The 13,640-nt window shown below is 42.3% G+C and overlaps 1 protein-coding gene across 2 annotated transcripts; it reads right to left on the reverse strand.

The window, feature by feature from the left end:
• Window positions 1-1,325: 1,325 nt before the first annotated feature.
• LOC129826490 (ubiquitin recognition factor in ER-associated degradation protein 1-like) lies at window positions 1,326-13,600 on the reverse strand. Of its 2 annotated transcripts, none has more exons than XM_055887275.1 (12): window positions 13,461-13,600; window positions 12,918-13,050; window positions 12,661-12,693; window positions 12,417-12,538; window positions 4,345-4,475; window positions 4,173-4,245; window positions 2,847-2,915; window positions 2,667-2,735; window positions 2,528-2,578; window positions 2,300-2,388; window positions 2,088-2,172; window positions 1,326-1,925 (listed from the first exon to the last, which is right to left on the reverse strand). In XM_055887275.1, exons 1-12 carry the CDS (start codon window positions 13,461-13,463, stop codon window positions 1,857-1,859), a joined length of 927 nt encoding a protein of 308 aa, XP_055743250.1. In that variant the 5' UTR covers window positions 13,464-13,600; the 3' UTR covers window positions 1,326-1,856. The 2 variants fall into 2 exon arrangements, with proteins under 2 accessions (XP_055743250.1, XP_055743249.1); XM_055887274.1 differs by having other exon boundaries at window positions 1,326-1,928; window positions 13,461-13,599.
• Between the last annotated feature and the right edge of the window lie 40 nt (window positions 13,601-13,640).

Consider the following 13,640-nt stretch of genomic DNA (forward strand, 5'->3'; position numbering starts at 1 on the left):
CGAAGATCACTGAAGCCATAATTTTACCAAATTTTTTCCCAAGTTCCCAGTTGTCTTGAAAGCACCATTAGCCTACATTCTCCTGCCCCGATCAGTCAAGTCAACACATATGGCCTATATTTTATAGTAAAAATGAATATAATAGAACAAAAATATAAATAATATTTTTCCCACACAACTTGAGTGTCATTAACATGTGGAACTGCTGTCAAAACAAAACAGTTGTATTTTGGAACAGAGCCCATGTGCTAATTTCTTTTTGAGGTAGAAGCATTAGAATCTGCTCTTCCAGATAATTTAAAAACATCTGACCTGGATGAACCTCTGTAGGAGCATTTCATAAAGTAGCTTTTTTGATCCACCTTGGATGTGATCACATTACACACACTTTCGCTTCTCAACCTACTAGCCATTTGTAGTTGAAGTTAGAAACATGTGCACACTAATCCATCATGTATTCACTAAATATAGAGGGCTTTTAAATATTTATTTGGCAAAGTCAAGAAGAATTTTTTTTAAAGTGTGCATTCCAGTGGAGGATGACTCATAAAAATGTCTGGAATTGTGTAAATGGAATGGCATCAAGCACATAGAAACCATGTGTTTGATACCATTCCACTAATTCCGCTTCAGACATTACCACGAGCACTTTCTCCCCAATTAAGGTGCCACCTACCTCCTGTAGTGCATTCCCCCACACCAAATGCCAAAGCATTTCTGTGACAATAGACAAGAACAACTCAAAGACAGAACTACATGCATTTAAATGGAGAGAATAAATGCATAAAAAGCATTTCTGTAAAGCTTTGTGATTGACAAGAAAAAGTTTGACGGACAAGAGAATGTTCATGACTTAATATGTGCCAAAGACTAAGATGAAAGGCAACATTTATACTCAGGACTTTTAAATACATTACTGCAATCATAACTAGATCGGTTGGTGGAGATAAAAGTACAGGCTTTGTTGCCGGCAATACCAGTCAGATACAAAGAAAAGGCATCAAAAAGTTGGCGATTTTCAGTCATGTAAAATGTCCAATGATTTCTCTGTATTGTTCTATCCTAGTCCATACTGTGAGACTGCCTCCAACCAACCATGCAGCTCAGACTCATAAATCCCTAAATTATTCACATTTATTTTCAAGTTGTTCTTGTATCCCTTTACTGTGTTTTATTCTTGAATCCGCACACTTGTGAAATACAATATGTAGCTATTTCAATACCTACTGATACACTTTAACATTAGGCTCTATAAACTAATATAATGGACGCATCATTCCACACACAAATTATTTTAAGACAAAAATAAACAGATCTATACAGAGTGCACTTTATTCAAAACACTGTACTTTATTTCAGAGTGTTGATAAATAAACAAAGGAAATAGCATTTATCTACCACTCATCACTCAGTTCGAGTCCAACAGGTTCCAATGTCAGAGGAGCGTTTCCAAATTAATTTGATACATATTCCAAGAAAAATCAAGAAAAATCAAACCCACTCCAACATTAACAAAGGTCATTCTGTTGAAAGGTAGAAAATTGTTTATGATATTTATTATATTGTATTGAAAGGGTTGCTGTCTTTGAATGGGCTCATACCAGCAACCCTGGACTCTAACCACAGTCCTAATAACATTCAATTGTTTTTATGTGCTTTTAACATGCTTACCATGGGCAAGACCATTACAATATGATCAAAGGAAAGTAACGCCTTGTTGATTCCTGCCAAGGAAAAGAAAAAAATGAACCCAGCTCTTAACATGACCTGCCTTTATTGGTTGCTTATGGTGGGTGTGTGAGTATGTATGCAGAGTCTGCAGTCAGTCAGTCTCTGCAGTTGAATACTGTAGTGCCTCAAAGCTTTCTGCCACCTTTCTTGCGTAGTGACTTTCCCTCGCCAGAGAAGGCGATGAATTCTGAATCCTCCTGAAAACATGCAACTAGCTTTAGCGTACATCATTCAAATCTGGCACATACAATTTGAACCATCTAAATACAGCTTTTATGCCTTCCTGGAATTTCAGTGTTTGCAAGAAAGGGATGAAGCAGTTTATGACATTTTCCTTCTTTGACCATCATACTTACATCCTCTGTTGTTTTCCTGGGCAAAGGCCTAGAGTTTCTGATGAAGGTGATCCTGCCAACCTTGTACTCATAGTTAGGAATCCCTCTGTATTGGGACAGAGAGGGGTTAAAGATTAAGATCAGAGCTGATTTCATCATAGCTGCAAATACAAAAGTGACCGGATATGGGGAAAGGGCTTGGGGTTGTTTTTGGACTGGTAATAGCTCCCAACCTTTTAATGTCACTGGGATCGATAGGGACGGGGCTGGGCTCGATGCCTTTCTTTTTGCCATCCAGACGATTGCCTGAACCAGTGAAAGCCTATAGAGAGAAGTATTCATAGACTAATTCATGGGTTGAATTGAGGACTGCATGAGCTTCGCATAAATGAAAGAGAACATGAACCATATGGGTATGAACTGAGGTAAGTAAGGAAAAAAATCCATAAGCATAAACTCACTCTGAATCTCATGTCCATATCAGTCCAAGTGTTGGGGTCTCCTTCCTCCTCCTGTTGTGAGGAGTGATTAGAGTTCATCAAAACATACAGTATAAACACTGAGACCGGATTAGAAATACTCAACATGTGTTGTTCTTACTGTGGGCTCCTCTGGTGCTTTGTAACACCTCTCTGGTTCTTTGTAACCCAGCGGCGCATCAAAATCCACCTGAGAGACAACAACAGGTATGGCTGGGTGAGGTAGAGCTATTAGGTACCATAATCTAAGTTAGTGTTGTGTCTCCACTTATGGTATGATAGATAGTACAGAAGATCTTACATTCATATCACATTCAATGATAGACACTGCCTTGTCTGGCTTAGTCTCCATCACTCGCAGTTCATAGATCTAAAATCAGTATAGAGAAAGATAACAGGTCAGGCACAACTGTATGCCACACACAGGCTGCCGGTGTCACATTTGGGGAGGACGGGTTCATATTAATGATTGGAACGGAATAAATGGAATGTTATCGAACCCATTCCAGCCATTATTATAAGCCATCCTCCCCTCAGCAGCCTACTGTGATGCCACACCTTACATTTAGAAGCAAAATTCTGGTGACAAGTCAAATTCCATTACAGTTTTGCCTTGTGCATTGTAATACAGTCATCATACAGTATATGGCCAAATGTTTGTAGACACCCATTCAAATGAGTGGATTTGGATATTTCAGCCACACCCGTTGCTGACAGGTGTATAAAATCGAGCACATATCCATGCAATCTCCATAGACAAACACTGGCAGTAGAATTACCTTACTGAAGAGCTCAATGACTTCCAACGTGGTATCATCATAGGATGCCACCTTTCCAACAAGTCAGTTCATAAAATTTCTGCCCTGCTAGAGCTGCCCCGGTCAAATGTAAGTGCTGTTATTGTGAAGTGGAAATGTCTAGGAGCAACAATGGCTCAAACGCGAAGTGGTAGGCCACACAAGTGACTGAAGCGCATTAAAACTCGCCTGTTCTCGGTTGCAACACTCACTACTGAGTTCCAACTGCCTCTGGAAGCAACGTCAGCACAAGAACTGTTCGTCGGGAGCTTCATGAAAGGGGTTTCCATGGTCGAGCAGCCGCACACAAGCTTAAGATCACCATGCGCAATGACAAGCGTTGGCTGGAGTGGAGTAAAGCTCGCTGCCATTGGACTCTGGAAACACATTCTCTGGAATGATGAATCTCACTTCGCAATCTAGCAGTTCGACGGACGAATCTGGGTTTGGTGGGTGCCAGGAGAACGCAACCTGGTTTCATACAGAAATGGTTTGTCGAGATCAGTGTGGAAAAACTTGACTGGCCTGCTCAGAGCCCTGACCTCAACTCCATCAAACGCCTTTGGGATGAACTGGATCGCCGACTGTGAGCCAGGACAAACCGTCCTACATCAGTGCCGTACCTCACTAATGCTCATGGCTGAATGGATGTCCCCGCAGCAATGTTCCAACATCTAGTGGAAAGCCTTCCCAGAAGAGTGGAGGCTGTTATAGTAGGAACGGCGGGACCAACTCCATATTAATGCCCATGATTTTGGAATGAGATGTTTGACGAGCAGGTTTCCACATACTTTTGGCTGTGTAGTGTACCATTAACTTTAAACAGTTACCTTTTCATTGTAGTTAATTGCGACAACATCTCCTGTAGTTAAGCAGGCAAAGTTTCTCAAGGCATTTTCCAACCTATGAGACAGTGAAGTGAAATGTGAGAATCATTTGTCTATTTTTAATGACACTTAAATGTGCAGAGGTGAGTAATTAAAGGTCTATAACTGTACATACACTGCTTTGGGGTTAGTGATATCCAGGAAGTCTGGGCTCTGTGGCTGGAACTTGGAGTATGTGGCCACCATGAGGTTCACACTCTCCACCTGGACCAGGCCCCCTTCCTCCAGCAGGAGATTCTGCATCATCTACAGGGGAAACACAGACAACCATGTCACTACAGACAACATACACACTAAAGTTCATGACCACAGAGGTGTGATGATTTTAATACAGGGCCACTGACACGGCCCGCTACCAACACCTGCGGGCTCTCCTTCACCGTGGCCAACGTGAGTAAAACATTTAAACGTGTTAACCCTGCCCAGACGGCATCCCTAGCCGCGTCCTCAGAGTATGCGCAGACCAGCTGGCTGGTGTGTTACGGACATATTCAATCAATCCTTATCCCAGGCTGCTGTTCCCACATGCGTCAAGAGGGCGCGTCATTGTTCCTGTTACCACATGAGTCATTGTTCCTGTTCCCAAGAAAGCTAAGGTAACTGAGCTAAACGACTATTGCCCCGTAGCACTCACTTCCGTCATCATGAAGTGCTTTGAGAGACTAGTCAAGTATCATATCACCTCCACCCTACCTGACACCCTAGACACACTCCAATTTGCTTACCGCCCCAATAGGTCCACAGACGATGCAATCGCAATCACACTTCCCTAACCTATCTGGACAAGAGGAATACCTACGGAAGAATGCTGTTCATTGACTACAGCTCAGCATTTAATACCATAGTACCCGCCAAACTCGTCAATAAGCTCGAGACCCTGGGTCTCAACCCCGCCCTGTGCAACTGGGTCCTGGACTTTCTGACGGCCACCCCCAGGTGGTCAGGGTAGGAAACAACATCTCCACCATCAACACCGGGGCCCCGTAAGGGTGCATTCTCAGCCCTCTCCTGTACTCTCTGTTCACCCATGACTGCGTGGCCATGCACGCCTCCAACTCAAATCATCAAGTTTGCAGACGACACTACAGTGGTAGGCTTGATGACCAACAACGACGAGACGGCCTACAGGGAGGAGGTGAGGGCCCTTGGAGTGTGGTGTCAGGAAAATAACCTCACACTCAACAAAACAAAGGAGGTGATCGTGGACTTCAGGAAACAGCAGAGGGAGCACCCCCCTATCCACATCGAAGGGACAGTAGTGGAGAAGGTGGAAAGTTAAGTTCCTCGGCGTACACATCACGGACAAACTGAAATGGTCCACCCACACAGATAGCGTGGTGAAGAAGGCGCAACAGCGCCTCTTCAACCTCAGGAGGCTGAAGAAATTTGTCTTGTCACCGAAAACACTCGCAAACTTTTACAGATGCACAATCGAGAGCATTCTGTATCACCGCCTGGTACGGCAACTGCTCCGCCCACAACCGTAAGGCTCTCCAGAGGGTAGTGAGGTCTGCACAACGCATCACCGGGGGCAAACTACCTGCCCTCCAGGACACCTACACCACCCGATGTCACAGGAAGGCCAAAAAGATCATCAAGGACAACAACCACCCGAGCCACTGCCTGTTCACCCCGCTAACATCTAGAAGGCAAGGTCAGTACAGGTGCATCAAAGCTGGGACCGGGAGACTGAAAAACAGCTTCTATCTCAAGGCCATCAGACTGTTAAACAGCCATCACTAACATTGAGTGGCTACTGCCAACATACTGACTCATCTCTAGCCACTTTAATAATAAAAAATTGGATGTAATAAATGTATCACTAGTCACTTTAAACAATGCCACTTTATATGTTTACATACCCCACATTACTCATCTCATATGTATATACTGTACTCTATACCATCTACTGCATCTTGCCTATGCCGCATAGCCATCGCTCATCCATATATTTATATGTACATATTCTTATTCCTTCCTTTATACACACAAGTGTAAGGTAGTTGTTGTGAAATTGTTAGATATTACTGCAGTCAGAACTAGAAGCACAAGCATTTCACTACATTCGCATTAACATCTGCTAACCAGGTGTATGTGACCAATACAATTTGATTTGATTTTAAATGTTTTGACTGTTCGAGTACTCCAATATCTTTTTCGAAAATATTTTTTGAACAAGGCCTGCATTGGGAAAAAACATGGGAACAGTGCGCAACAATGCCTAATTAATCACAACCATTACAGATAACAAATCCTAATTGCCCCATAGAGACAGTGTACAAAACATTAGGGACACCTGCTCTTTCCATGACATAGACTGACCAGGTGAAAGCTATGATCTCTTATTGATGTCACTTGTTAAATCCACTTCAAATCAGTGTAGATGAAGGGGAGGACAGGTTAAAGAAGGATTTTTAAGCCTAGAGACAACTGAGACATGGATTGTGGACAGTATGCCGTCGTTGTAAATAAGAATTTGTTCTTAACTGACTTGCCTAGTTAAATAAAGGTTCAATAAAATAAAAAATGCTCAGAAGAATTGAGGCTGTTCAGAGGGTAAAAGGGGATGCAACTCAATATTAGGCAATGCCATTTTAATATTAATTTATTGAAACCGTAATATCAACTGGTTATATTATATCATGAAACACAATCTTTAAAAATGTCAGTAACCTTAGCAGTGGCGCTTGTTTGTAGAAGCCGATGGCTGTGCACTGGCATAGCTTTGTTGTTGTGTTAATTAAGCGTGTCTTAAATCAGACAAGATACGCTTAATTCCCGAGCCCTTAACACGGTCAAGACACGTTATAGTAAAAAACATTATGTAATATAAACAGAATTAAACTAAATATTTTTTCCAAGTAAAAAAAAAAAGATGCCAGTGCGAAGTGATGCATCACGCATCTGGAACATAGAATGAAATTATGTGTAATGGCTGTCTCGACCCCAAGAAGTACCAAAAGAGTGTCTGTTCAGAAAAGCAGAAAGAGTCCGGAGAGACGAGGCTTGTTCAGGGTCCCAGCCCCAGAGACACATGACCAGCTGCTAGATATAGGAATTCAACCGCTACAAGCACCGTTTTTCTGTGCATCATTGGCTGTAAGTGACAAAAAAGTGATCACTACATAGTTAAAGTACTCTACCTTCGAACAATGTAGCTATCTACAGCTAACTTTTGTCAATGATTTTTGGTTTGTTTATTATCCCAGTATTAATCATTACCCTCTTCATTGACTTATCGGTTAGTGTTGCACAAGTCCTACAGGCTCACATTTGTAGGCTACATTTAATAATATATTCAGTTGATCATAGTGACAATTGTAGCCTAGATCATTTATACCGTTTTTTTCCACATAACAATGAAGAAACTGATAAAGCCCATTTTATGTGGCACATGCAAATGTGTTGCATAATGCATTATGACAGTCTCAGATATTAAAACCTTATTTTCCTTTTATTTAAGGTCACTGTTACAACTACTTCTAGTACAAGGTAACAGATACTTAAGAGGTCCTTTGGAAAGAATTGGTACATGTCTTCAAGGTAATCAGCCCAGAGCAATACCAAAGTATTTGATGCAAGAATGGCGAACACCATGTGCGCCTCACAAAAGACCTCATCCAGCATCAAGGTGCCCAAGTCCAGTTTGACATTGCACAGAAATTCAGCAGGACCATAACGAGAGAAGACAGACCTCATGCAGCGATTTGATAAAGACTGAGCTGAAGCCAAAGTCTGGAAAGCACTCAATCTCAAGTAAATCTGAGGACATCAACCATATAGTAAGTGCGCTTCTTCATCAGAAGGCGTTTGCTTTGACACCTGGCAGGTTCTACCCGAGCTTCCAGAACTTCCAAATAAACCTGATGCACAAATTGGACTATGAGGAACAAGTGTAATGGATCAGATTCATCAACCAAACGGACATTACACCGTGAGAAGAACAAACTGTCTGCCCGTTTGGCACACAGACAGAGGCACAAATGTTGACTGTTGATTTCAACTGTAGTGCTGAAACTCTGGAATGGAAACTGTCATCTTGAATGCCACAGTTAGAGAAGTAATTTAAGAAAGAAAAAAGACGTAATACTGAAACCAATAACAACGTAGACTGACAAAACGTGTATTTACTTTTATAACGTTACATTCTTTGTTGCATTTATTTATGTAATTATTTTCACATATTGTTACATTACAGCCTCACTCTAAAATGAATTTGAAAAAATCCTCAATCTACACACAATAGCACGCGTGTGTAGAGGGAGCGGTCGGAATGCAATTGAGTGAAAGAGACACGGAGGGGAAAGGGAATTTAGGAAGAAGAATTGTATTATTTTTTGTTGTGCCCCACAAATGCACATGTACAAATGGAACACTAGAGTCAAAGCAAATGAACGTTCGTTTTTTTAGGGGTAAGGGTGACAAAATGTCACTTGCCCGTTCAGGCAGCCACAAAGCACATTCCACCACCCCATAAGGACAATGCAAAAACAGATTCAGAAATGTTGGCAAAAAAAGTAAATACATTTACATAAGTATTTAGACCATTTACTCAGTACTTTGTTGAAGCACCTTCTTGGGTTTGATGCTACAAGCTTGGCACGCCTGTATTTGGGGAGTTTCTCCCATTCTTCTATGCAGATCCTCTCAAGCTCTGTCGGGTTGGATGGGGAGCGTCGCTGCACAGCTACTTTCAGGTCTCTCCGGAGATCGATTGGGTTCAAGTCCGGGCTCTGGCTGGGCCATACAAGGACATACATGCATGTAGGACTCAAGGTCTTGAGGTGGTCCATAGTTGACTACATGACATGCTTAAAGTCTATCCCCATTCCCAGTGCTGAAGTAGCCATCACAACTCTGAGATTAGATGACTCATTTTTCAAGGCTGCGATTATGTGCAATTTTATGCCCTCGGTTGTCTCTGAGCGGTGCATGTTGAAAAGCCTGTTTTCCAGTGTGTCCTCTGCTCCTGCTGAATGCACAGATTTCTCCCCAAGGAACTGCTGAAAAACCTTGTTGTACAGCAAAGAACAGTCTTCAATTCTCTTACAGTATATGACAGTCCTTGGGGTCTCAGGCCCTGAGCAACCATGAATTCTAAATGGCATCAGTAGTTCGCAAAGTAGCCGAAGCGGAAAATATACGGGACGCAATTATTCCAAAACTGCTGCTCGTTGTTGGAACACATTTTCCTACTTCAATCAACCAGTCCATTTTGATTTGAATTTGTGATAAAACTGATGCCATTTGGCAAGGAATGTAGGTTGTGTGTCTCATCAGTTAGATACGTTTTTATAGGCATTTATTTCTGTAGGCCAAAAGGAGCTTGCGTGCGCCCTCAGCACGCGTGTGTAGAGGGAGCGGTCGGAATGCAATTGAGTGAAAGAGACACGGAGGGGAAAGGGAATTTAGGAAGAAGAATTGTATTATTTTTTGTTGTGCCCCACAAATGCACATGTACAAATGGAACACTAGAGTCAAAGCAAATTAACGTTCGTTTTTTTAGGGGTAAGGGTGACAAAATGTCACTTGCCCGTTCAGGCAGCCACAAAGCACATTCCACCAAATAGTTTTACAGTATTTGAGAAAAAAAAGTGATCTCTGGTTAAAGATGGAGTTTTAAAGTAGTCAATTAGAGTACTCATGCCCATCCCTAACTTTAATGCATGTGACATAACATACACGGTTCCCAATTAAAAGCATCCATCCATATACACTGCTCATGGAGTCTGTTTCTGACCGTTTGAGCAGACACATGCACATTTGTGGCCTGCTGGAGGTCATTTTGCAGGGCTCTGGCAGTGCTCCTCCTTGCACAAAGGCGGAGGTAGCGGTCCTGCTGCTGGGTTGTTGCCCTCCTACGGCCTCCACGTCTCCTGATGTACTGGCCTGTCTCCTGGTAGCGCCTGCATGCTCTGGACACTACGCTGACAGACACAGCAAACCTTTTTGCCACAGTTCGCATTGATGTGCCATCCTGGATGAACTGCACTACCTGAGCCACTTGTGTGGGTTGTAGACTCCGTCTCATGCTAACACTAGAGTGAGAGCACCGCCAGCATTCAAAAGTGACCAAAACATCAGCCAGGAAGCATAGGAACTGAGAAGTGGTCTGTGGTCACCACCTGCAGAATCACTCCTGTTTTGGGGGGTGTCTTGCTAATTGCCTATAATTTCCACCTTTTGTCTATTCCATTTGCACAACAGCATGTGAAATTTATTGTCAATCGGTGTTGCTTCCTAAGTGGACAGTTTGATTTCACAGAAGTGTGATTGACTTGGAGTTACATTGTGTTGTTTAAGTGTTCCCTTTATTTTTTGGAGTAGTGTATATATATATATATATATTTTGGTTGAAGTGTTCTCACTTTATTTAGACAGAAAGGAAATCAGAGGGGGAGATAGGCAAGAAGGAGAGAAACAGTGGGAAGGGTGGGGATCAAACCCTGGTCTCTGGTGGGGAGTCTTATATACAGTGGGGAGAACAAGTATTTGATAAACCTGCAAAATCGGCAGTGTTCCTACTTACAAAGTATGTAGAGGTCTGTAATTTTTATCATAGGTACACATCAACTGTGAGAGACGGAATCTAAAACAAAAATCCAGAAAATCTCATTGTATGATTTTTAAGTAATTCATTTGCATTTTATTGCATGACATAAGTATTTGATACATCAGAAAAGCAGAACTTAATATTTGGTACAGAAACCTTTGTTTGCAAATACAGAGATCATACGTTTCCTGTAGTTCTTGACCAGGTTTGCACACACTGCAGCAGGGATTTTGGCCCACTCCTCCATACAGACCTTCTCCAGATCCTTCAGGTCTCGGGGCTGTCGCTGGGCAATACGGACTTTCAGCTCCCTCCACAGATTTTCTATTGGGTTCAGGTCTGGAGACTGGCTAGGCCACTCCAGGACCTTGAGATGCTTCTTACTGAGCCACTCCTTAGTTGCCCTGGCTGTGTGTTTTGGGTCGTTGTCATGCTGGAAGACCCAGCCACAACCCATCTTCAATGCTCTTACTGAGGGAAGGAGGTTGATGGCCAAGATCTCGCGATACATGGCCCCATCCATCCTCCCCTCAATACGGTGCAGTCGTCCTGTACCCTTTGCAGAAAAGCATCCCCAAAGAATGATGTTTCCACCTCCATGCTTCACGGTTGGGATGGTGTTCTACTCATCCTTCTTCTTCCTCCAAACACGGCGAGTGGAGTTTACACCAAAAAGATAAATTTTTGTCTCATCAGACCACCTTCTCCCATTCCTCCTCTGGATCATCCAGATAGTCATTGGCAAACTTCAGACGGGCCTGGACATGTGCTGGCTTGAGCAGGGGGACCTTGCGTGCGCTGCTGGATTTTAATCCATGACGGCGTAGTGTGTTACTAATGGTTTTCTTTGAGACTGTGGTCCCAGCTCTCTTCAGGTCATTGACCAGGTCCTGCGGTGTAGTTCTGGGCTGATCCCTCACCTTCCTCATGATCATTGATGCCCCACGAGGTGAGATCTTGCATGGAGCCCCAGACCGAGGGTGATTGACCGTCATCTTCAACTTCTTCCATTTTCTAATAATTGCGCCAACAGTTGTTGCCTTCTCACCAAGCTCTTGCCTATTGTCCTGTAGCCCATCCCAGCCTTGTGCAGGTCTACAATTTTATCCCTGATGTCCTTACACAGCTCTCTGGTCTTGGCCATTGTGGAGAGGTTGGAGTCTGTTTGATTGAGTGTATGGACAGTTGTCTTTTATACAGGTAACGAGTTCAAACAGGTGCAGTTAATACAGGTAATGAGTGGAGAACAGGAGGGCTTCTTAAAGAAAAACTAACAGGTCTGTGAGAGCTGAAATTCTTACTGGTTGGTAGGTGATCAAATACTTATGTCATGCAATAAAATGCAAATTAATTACTTAAAAATCATACAATGTGATTTTCTGGATTTTTGTTTAAGATTCCGTCTCTCACAGTTGAAGTGTACCTATGATAAAAAGTACAGACCTCTACATGCTTTGTAAGTAGGAAAACCTGCAAAATCAGCAGTGTATCAAATACTTCTTCTCCCACTGTATGTGACTTGTGCCAGGGAGTGTTACCACTTCCCCACAGCTCTGCAGTTAAAGCATCCTTTGATAGAAATATGGCACAAGATTTATAAAAAATAAGTGTTGAAATAAAACAACCCTCCTCACCCAGTGTGGCAGGTAGCAAATCCCCTCATCTGCTACAAACTCCAGGACACCACAGTGTGTCATTCTGTCTGAGTTCTTGTTGGTAAGTTTGAACAACATGGGGTAGGTGATGTTAAGTCTGCCTTTGGTGGAAAAGAGTGAAGGGTAAGAATAAGTCATCTGTTGGGTATAAAACTCAGGTTCGGAAAAATTGCATATGTAGATCATCAGAGTTTAAATCTGGATAAAGTAGGAGTATACTTACTTAGTTGGTCAAGTGCAGATGGCGGCATTATAACTATAATGAGAAAACAGAGCAATATGAGCACTGAAAAACACTTACAGAGCAGGATAAGGCAGAATCAATTGACAGTAGGATGACAGTGACTGCAATATCTACAGTCACTTGTGTATAGGACAGTGGGGAAAAGCTTAGGTGTCAAACTGTATACATTCCTGGTATAGTTATGATATATTTGAAAGTTGGCAATTTATAGAATTGCCATCATATAGATTAATTACTTTTTCCTCCTTTCTCCACATCAGACCGGTCGTTGGGACCCGCCAGCATGGACACAGAGTAGCAGCGGTATTGAGTGGAGAAGCGGTTTTGGAAGGTCCGTGGCATCGGGTGGTCAAACATGTTGAAGGAAAACTGTGGCAAATATTTTGAGAAACATAAAGTAGTTAGATCAGGTAAAAATGTGTTATTTTTAGAGTTGGTTTGACAACGTTACCCTGACTAATTTCAAATCCAACTTTTATTTCAAACATCATCATACCAACTAGTTAGCCTACTTCAGCCTACTAGCTGACAAGTGACACCATTTAACTTTTTAAAGCTGTACGATTCACAAGTAAAGTTGCTGAGCAAGGTAACGTTAGATATTAATTTTGTCAGAATGATGGTGCATATTTCCTTTGATTTGAATGGCTAACTATTTCCTACTACCAACCTAACAGTTAACGGCTAACGTTAGCTAGTGAATTCCGATACGATGTGGCACTGGTTACGTTTGCATTTTTCATAAGCAACAGTCAAAACCAGTGTTGTCGAGTACTTACCATGATGAAAATTAGCACTCCAAACTTTATATATCAAAATGTATAGAATAAAGCTATACCAAATAGCGTACTTATTCTCCGACAAACTGCCTGCTGAAATTCCAATGTTATCTTCCGCTTAGCCGCAACGAAAGCAGGAAGTGACGGATTTCCCAAAACAAAGCATGACCACCAATCAGA

Source organism: Salvelinus fontinalis, chromosome 28 (assembly GCF_029448725.1).
Source record: "Salvelinus fontinalis isolate EN_2023a chromosome 28, ASM2944872v1, whole genome shotgun sequence".
In the NCBI taxonomy this organism is placed as follows: Eukaryota; Metazoa; Chordata; class Actinopteri; order Salmoniformes; family Salmonidae; genus Salvelinus; species Salvelinus fontinalis.

Coding starts and splice junctions, on each gene's coding strand:
- LOC129826490 (XM_055887274.1), bottom strand. Junction 4,246..4,344: donor ATCACTAACCCCAAAGCAGT/GTATGTACAGTT, acceptor ACTGTCTCATAG/GTTGGAAAATGCCTTGAGAA. Junction 2,173..2,299: donor GATCCCAGTGACATTAAAAG/GTTGGGAGCTAT, acceptor GTCCCAATACAG/AGGGATTCCTAACTATGAGT.